At 37.6% G+C, this 8,450-nt stretch overlaps 1 protein-coding gene across 1 annotated transcript; it reads right to left on the bottom strand.

Annotated features, from left to right (window-relative positions):
- Positions 1-3,708: 3,708 nt before the first annotated feature.
- Positions 3,709-7,235, bottom strand: LOC122036931 (protein CYPRO4-like). The gene is made up of 2 exons (XM_042596381.1): positions 5,505-7,235; positions 3,709-4,164 (listed from the first exon to the last, which is right to left on the bottom strand). The coding sequence occupies exons 1-2, from the start codon at positions 7,152-7,154 to the stop codon at positions 3,877-3,879; spliced, it is 1,938 nt and encodes a 645-aa protein (XP_042452315.1). The 5' UTR covers positions 7,155-7,235; the 3' UTR covers positions 3,709-3,876.
- Positions 7,236-8,450: the final 1,215 nt, after the last annotated feature.

Genomic DNA, 8,450 nt, shown 5'->3' with positions numbered 1-8,450 from the left:
ACTTTTTAATATCATCGACTCAAAATATTTATAAAAGCTTCTCTACTCACAGTGTGATCAATATTAAGATGTGTAACTAAAGAGAACAATCGTAGTGCATACTTTTTATGTAAAAAATAAGTTAAGAAAAAATCTTAAATTTATTTTCAATGTAAAAAAAAATATTAATATAATTTAATTTTGGACTTAATTTAGATTAATTAATAAAGGATCCCTATTATTAAATCTATAATTGTTATAACTAATTAGTTATCTATTTGTTTTTTAATAATTTAAATATCTAATTCTTCAAACCTGTTCAATCTTATAAAAAAAATTTATCGGCGATCGAAATAAATTGAGAAGCGCTAAGTGATTTGACAATGCTAGATGAACTTTTTAGAATTATTCACATTGGACAATTGCTCTTATTGAATGTTCTTATTGATGTCACAATTCTCTTACCACTTGCGCGGCGCTGGGCAATAATTAGTTAATTGTGTCACTTTGAATTAATGGTCCATTCACAAGTTGGTGGCATAAGGACTACTTGCTCACCACTTCCAATTCATTCGCACGATTCATTCAAAACAAAAAAAAAAAAAAAATAGAATCATCATGATTGCAAACTTTTATGTGGAATGACTTTTCTTGTACATATCTCACAACTTGGCAATAAAAGAAAATATTAAAAGAATATTTAAGTTATATTTTATGCACACTTGAATAAAATAAAACAATAGACATGTGAATTTATCTTTATAGTTCATGTCAATAAGATATTTCAAATCTTAGTTAGGTACCACATCTTGCGTGATGTGCCCCTTTTATAAAAGCAAATGGGCAATAAAATTAGCCATTAGATTTGACATTACAATATTTGTTTAATAATTCTCATTATATGAAAATTGTTTAAATGAGAATCCCTGTCCATTTAGAGAGGCAAATATCGAATATCACTGTGAGATTCTTATTCACTTGCCCAGCTAATAGAAGCTTATTCTCTACATTTCAAAGAATGTGAATCTTACATTTAGGATCATATCTTGATCGTCGATGATCTTTCTTTTTTTTTAACAACTATGATTTAATTTGTGCAAAATTAGATAAACTGTAAGAGGGTCCTTTATAGGAAAATCATCACTACAAGGAATCCATCTTCATGTATTTGCACTAGTAGATGCTATTCTTCACGAGGAGAATCTAACTTCTACTCTGGACTACTTTATACTTACTGTTTATGTTTTCTTTCGATAAACCTTGTTAGTTAACAAAGGAATTTTAAAGAACTTTTATGAAATAAGGATTGCCATCGCATCCTTTAATCATTTATTTATTTATTTATACATCCAATTATTCATACTAATACTTGTGACAATTCACTGCCCCCCTTCTTTTGTGGATCCACGGGCAAGCTTCGAATCAGAGCTTGAACCAGCGCCTGAGCCTGCGCCGGATCCCGATCCCGATCCCGATCCCGATGCGCTTGGCCCGGAGCCTAACAGACCGGGCAAGGTGACTGAAACTGAACGTGACTCCGACCGAGATTCCGATCTCGACTGCCCGGAGCCAGACTCAGATCCTGACTCCGACCCCGAACCAGAGATGGACACACTGGCGCTACCATCCGACCCGAGTCCGATCCCCGTGCCAGCTCCCAACCCGACTCCCGTGCCGTCTCCAAGGTCCATCCTTGTAACCCGGCTCTCGACCACCGAGGCCACAAAGAGAGTAAGGAAAAGAGTAGCTAAGAACTGAAGCTCCAAACGAGCCATGGATCGATCACCAATTACTTACTTGCTCACTTCTTTTGCAATTCAACAAACACCGCGATACTCTATTTATATCCCCAAAAAGAAGAATGATAGAGCAGAAAGTGGTGGAATGCAGTGCTGTCTCTCATCAAAAAATTTAAGAAAAAAAAAAAACCTAAAGCAATTTGTTTGTAGTGGAGCTAACAACTATTTCTACTTCAAAAATGACACGTTCCATCCACTAAATAAGCACAACCTAATTAAGTTCATCTAAAGAAAAAGTGATGAACACATTGAGTACAGCTCCCCAGCAGAACTCGTACAGTGAGGATCTCCAGCTCCAGTATCCATCACCTTAAATAACTTTATCTCGTGTGGTCACTTGTCAGAAACATGAAAACATTATTATCATTAACGTGGTAGCATGAAGAAGATATGATGATGCAGTGCAGGGATTCTCTGTCCGCTTGAATCATTACATCTAGGCAACTATAGGACAGTAACCCTAAAAGCCCATGATGCATGTAGTGTAACCACTGCGATGGAAATATATGTTCTACTGTGCCACTACTGGTGCGACTTGGCAGCAATTTACTGAGGCTAAGTTTTCATGTTACGTGTCTGACCTGTTGTGCATGCATGGGGCCATCGGCCATGGGCCATGCACCAATTTTACCCTTCACCTTGACCCATTTATGAACTCCTGCCCCTGTAAGTTTCCAGTAAAACTCAGTCCATCCAAAAGAAATGGCAGCTCTCTCCCCTGGCCTGGCCTGGCCTCGCCCCGCCTCAGCGTCACGATGTTGCGTGAGGCAGCTGCCAAGAGATCGATGTGATATCACTGTTCTGTGAGTGAGGCGGAAGTAAAACAGAGGCAGGCTTCACACAGTTGCCTGGTACTACTACTTCCTCCCCACACAAGGAAGTTTTAACTTTTGGTTGCTCGTTTGTACCATGTTTGACTTCATTTTTTATTTATGATAGGAATAGGGTTTTTAATCTTATATTTTTTTTCACAAAAATGGAAATCTTAGGATATAATTCTCGTAGCTCATCACATTTAATCCTCGTGGTCACACCTTGGTGGTTTCCTATATAAGGATCCCCTGATTCCTCTGTTTGCTACACTACTATTGCTCAGTTGTCTTTGCTTTCCCTTTCCCTTGCAGCTTCTCTTCGACCTTTGCAATGGACTTCTCATTGGAGGGGGCTCCTTGTCGCTGGTGTTACAGGGAAAGAAAGACGATCTGCTTAGGGAGAGTTTCATTGGAGGTGGTGGCTTCTTGTTTCTGTTCTTATAAGAAAAGAAAAATGGATGGAGTTGATAGAATTGATTTTTGATTTTGGTGCTATCTTTGCTGAGCTATCTTTCTTTTTTTTTTTTAATTTTTTTTCTTGATTTTATTTTAACTTTTTTTCTTGACCTTGCAAGACTTTTTAATCAAAAAATTAATTTTATCTTTGTGCTTTTAATTTTTCTCTTCTATTGCCCTGCCTCTCTTCTCTATCTGTTGCTATCCCTTCTGAGCTGCTCCTTGATGCATAATTTAGATTCTAAAATTATCAGTTTTTGATATTTAAAATACATGTTGTCTACAAATTATGAACAATGTATGATTATTATTCATGTACAATGAGCGTTTCAGTTTCTGTATTTTGTCTACTTCGGGCAGAGAGTCTGGTTGTTAAAGCTTTCTTGGTTGTCTGTGAATCATGAACAATGTTGACGACTTCATGTACAATTAGCATTTCAGTTACAGATTTATTCAACTGTAGGCAGATTATGGTTGTCAATTTTCACCAGTAAAAGGTGTCCGACCAACTTATCAACTTGTCAAAGTGAGAAACTTCAATATGATAAGACTCATTCTGGATGGCCGTCTAAATCAAGTAATGGCTTACTGGCGAAATAATTCAAACTATTAAGTGAAAACCACAATCGTTTTAATTATTATTATCAAAGAAACATCCATAATTCACGAGATCATATGTAATCAACACAGTAGAAGGTGATCAAGTCTACATAGCTGAAGGTCAGAGCCAAATCAGAAATACAGTGGAAAATCAACATGAAATGAAATATCCAAAACAGTGGGGGGAAAAAAAAAATCCAAACTAGTTCATTTCCAACCGTGGCAAGCAATCAGCGCCTACTTCTAGCCGAGATACTGAACGAGCTTACTTTCATTGGGGTAGCAACAACTAGAGGAGCTTCTGGGGAGTTGCTGATGGCGAATTTCTCGTGCATGAAGCGGCTGTCGACAATGGATTCCTCTTTAGGTACGATCTTGTAGCAATAACAGGTCTTCAATCCTTGCTGGTTCTTGTAGCATTCGTGGTTGCTATCCTTGACTTGCTGAAAATTCCAGACAACGCCAAATTTGCCCACGGTTGCAACTAGATGCCTCTCCTGTTTACCGTGCTCAGTCACCTGCAATTGAGACGAGATTGACATTTTGGAACTAGAAATGGAAGAGCAATGAACAGGAAAAAAAATCAGTGTGTGTAATTAGCAAGGCGAACAATCTAATACAGCCTATTGTTTGGTAATTATAATGAAACTTAAACTACAACTAATATTGGCTCTTTTTTATTTTCAACCAAGCAAACTCTGTTCACCTGGCAAATAAAATCGTGGCCAATTAATCATCAGAGGTTTTTACGTCTCCAGCTATTGAAAACAATCAAGAATGTCAAACAAAAGGTCTAAATTTACAAAAGTATGGAAACAGATATGCTGATTAACAGTAGGCACATTTCTTCATGCTTGCCAGTTTCTTTTACACATTGAGGGGGATATATATATATATATATCAGACAAGTTAATTTACATAATCCATGTTAACAAACACATTTGCAATAAAATTTTCCAGTAGTTTTTGCAGATGACAGGATGTGATAAAGTAATGATAAGTGTCTCATTGATGATTTAGTTCAACGAATGCTTCAGTTAGAATGCAAATATTGATCAACCTCATAAATTCAAGATATTGCCACAAGAATCTCAATTTTAATTCTTGATTTAAAAACATTAGCGTATCAAAATTTTGAAAAATGGCCGAGATTGAAAGTCCAGCAAAAGTTATCGAGAATAGGAGGATTTGGGCTTCGATGACAAAGACACAAAGAAAAGGAATAATTAATTGTCTGATCGACAAAAAAAATCTGACAAAATAGTTGATCACCATTGCAGAACAATGGTCTTTTGTTGCCAAACTTAACTAATTAGCTATTGAAGATCACCAGAGCAGAGACAAATAGCTAAATTTATGCAAAAGAATGACCAATTTAGCACATACATTAAGGGCTTCCATATCATCAAACTTAAAATTGTGGCCCAACATCACATACAGGTGCACAAATGAAGCCTCTCAGTTCCAGTTAAAACTACTGAAATTTGTTTAATTGAAGAAGGAACAAAGCACAATTTGAATATAACAGGCAATCCGAAGAGCAGGTTCAACTAATTTGACTTTCTACATATACATCTGAGATTTAGAAACATAACAAAATTAACTTTAAAGGGAAGGCTTTCGGAAGGTGAACTACTACAGAAGCTCTAATCAACAAAAAAAAAAAAAAGGAAAACGAAAAGAAAACCTCGAGCAAGCATGAATGATTTCAATTAGCAGAAAAAACAGGAAAAAAAAAAAAGAAGCACAGATCCAATAGACATGAAATATATCTAAAGTCAATTAAAATTTAGAAGGGAATGAAAAAGTGGGTGATAAATTATAACAACAGAGTAAAGTATGAGGATTTGTGACATACCCATGAAAATTGACCCTTGTGGAGCTTATTGTTCGAGCCTGCAAGATGTGAGTCCAATGGAGTAAGCTTCAGTAACCTTGGAGCAGCAATTCGTTGCCCCATTCTCCCACTAAAACCAGTCTTCTCCTTTCCATCTTTGTCCTTGAAAACTGTGCTTATGAGGATTAAATATGTGTCTGTCGTCCCCAAAATCCACTTTCCATCAAAAGTGACATCAACATGAGTAACTGGTGATCCAAGTCCAGGGAATGCCGTCTTTGCCATCCGCATAGAACTTTTTGAATAGAGACGTATCTTCCCATCCAGAGACCCAACAACAATTGAACCATCACCAGTGGAAGCAAAACATTGGAAATTTGTACCCCTAGAGAACTGGTGACCTTGTGTCCAATCCAACACTGGGGTTTCCATTGCATTTGCAAGGTTCTGAACTATCCCTCTGCGGTCTCTCATATCCCAACGGCAAAGACGATTGTCATCTAGGCCCAAGAAGGTTGACTCTGATGGGTCCAATTGAGCACCCTTGGAGTCATTTGTGATATCTCGCATGGTAATATCAGTTCCATCCTTCTCAAACTTCCACTCAGAAACAATCTTTCCAGTCTCAATGTCCAGTTGATGAACCCCGGACGCATGGGGTTTCCCAGCTTGTGCTGGGCTCATTAACAACATATTGGTTTCCGCCCTCATCAAAAGTGCCTTCTTTGGAGTCGAATACCTGTCCCTTTGGTTTCCATTCCCAGAAATCTTCACTGAAACCCCCTTCCCATGAACCCCATGGCTAAAGTTCCTTAGAACCTGTATTCCAGAATTACCCACCAAGAAACTATTGTCCAGCGCTCCCAGCGCAAGGCTCTGTATGCCACCTTCATCTGCCTCCTCCTCAAACTCGTTCATCAGGTCCTCGTTTACCCTGCTCGGGGTGGCCAATCCTGGACTCTTCTCACAGCTTTCCTCCGCATCCACCCAAATACTGTCCTCTTCCACCTCCGGCTGCGCCCACGCCATGAAATCCTTCCCAAACACCTTCACCTTGTTCTGCTCGGTCGCCTCGAAGCCATAGGTGTTCTCAAAGAGGCAACTTTGGTATTGTTCCTGGAACCCCCGGTACGCTTCGGGGGTGAAGAACTTAATGGCCCACACCCCATCAGCGACAAAATCCACTCGACGCTGGTCACAAAAAGTCTTAAGCTGGAGCTCCGGGGCGACCCTGGCACGGACCTTGCTGCCGATCCGCAAGAACCAAGGCGACGAGGACGGGATCTCCTCGTCCCCATCGGAGTCGTCGGAGTTAGAAGGACGGAAGAACGCATAGGAAGTGAGTTTGTCAGAGACGACCCAACGGGCGGCCGGGGAGTGGCCGCCAATATGGAGGTACAACTTGACGCCATTATTAGAGCTAGGGTTGTAGGAGGGAGACGAAGAGATAGGCTTCGAGTACTTGAGCTTCAGCGATTGAAGCTTCCGATCTACCTCCTCAAGGGAGGCGGAGGGGGCTAGGGTTTCACCGGATCGATGCACGCCGCGGCTTCGATCAAATTGTTCTCCTCCACCTTCTTCATCCACTTCTCGTTCTTCTCCTCCCTCTACTTCTTCTTCTTCCTCGGACTCGGAAAGCTCCAAGCCCTCACGGCTGTGAGATCCACCCATGGCGAAGCGAAGGCGGAGAGAAAGAGAGAGAGAGAGATTTGAATTCGAAATGACGAAGGGGCGGCCGATGGAACTTCCAAAAGGGTTTAATGTTACCGATCGGTGCGTCGAAGACACGCGTACGCGTCGTGTTATTTCTCAAAAATAATTTTCCCACTGCACGTACCCTCTTTGTAATTGGTCAATAACGCGGCCATAATCAATCTGTAAACGTTTTAAATAAAAAATATATTATTTATCATTTTTTTGAAATCTTCATCACTAAGTATGTTCGAATTGTAATGGTAAGCCTTCCGTGGCCCTGTTATTTAGACGGTATTTTAGGGAAATAACCTAGTGGAGTTCAATTTTTGAATATTTGAGTTTGGTTTGTTTTTAATCAAGTTGAATTTGAGATTTATTTAATAAATATATTCATGGTTCATGAATTTATTTAAAATTTTATCGAGCCTAAATGAATTTAATAAATATAAATTATAAATTTAAATATTAATTAAAAATTAAATTATATATTTAAAAATAATAATATTTTAAATAAAATTTATAATTTTATTTAATAAAAAAATTAATATATTTGTCTATATATTTCATAAGTAAAATGTAAAATCTATAAATTTAATATCAAAATTATTATTATTTTTATTTAAAAGTTGATCATAAGCTTAACGAATATGTTCATGAGTTAATGAGTCAGAGATTGTGAAACTTGAATTTGATTTGTTTATCTTAACGATTCTCATTAAACGAGCTCTGACAAACTATTATCGAATCAAGTTTCAGATAACTCATAACGGTTTGATTCATTTACATTCCTAAGTATTTTTATGACTAAAGAAGGCTGGGGTGGGCAATGAGAATCCGTGTCATTTCAGATTCGGGTCTAATTAATTAATTTTTTAAACGGTATTTATTTAATAAATTTTGATACCAATTTTATAAAATATTTTGTTAGACGTTAACATTCTAATAAAAAATATCATAATTGGATTCCGATAAATTTTTTTTTTTTTAATTTATCTGCTATATTTTACTATAAAACTGATGATACTAAATTATTTGGACAAGCGATATAACTTTTTATTCAAATAATAAACCTTCAATCCTTACAAGTGTAACTGAATTGATATTTGGATAGACTTGCACTAGTTAGAAGGCCACTTGGCTAAAATTAATAAGCTCTTATGTTTTATCCTTGCGTGAGCTGTATTCAAAAGATGATTAAGACAAAGAATTCACCTTTTATCACCATCTAATTGTAAGCTATAATTCATTTATAGATAAAAACAATTACTCTAT

This window comes from Zingiber officinale, unplaced genomic scaffold (genome assembly GCF_018446385.1).
Source record: "Zingiber officinale cultivar Zhangliang unplaced genomic scaffold, Zo_v1.1 ctg224, whole genome shotgun sequence".
NCBI classification, from domain to species: Eukaryota; Viridiplantae; Streptophyta; class Magnoliopsida; order Zingiberales; family Zingiberaceae; genus Zingiber; species Zingiber officinale.
Note: the sequence above shows the minus strand (reverse complement) of the source record. Positions and strands in the feature narration are given on the sequence as shown.

Bases quoted from the DNA above. Each gene is read 5' to 3' on its own strand.
- LOC122036931 (XM_042596381.1), bottom strand. From the start codon at position 7,154: ATGGGTGGATCTCACAGCCGTGAGGGCTTGGAGCTTTCCGAGTCCGAG. The intron at 4,165-5,504 runs GTATGTCACAAA...TCTCAATTGCAG, and splicing joins ACAAGGGTCAATTTTCATGG to GTGACTGAGCACGGTAAACA.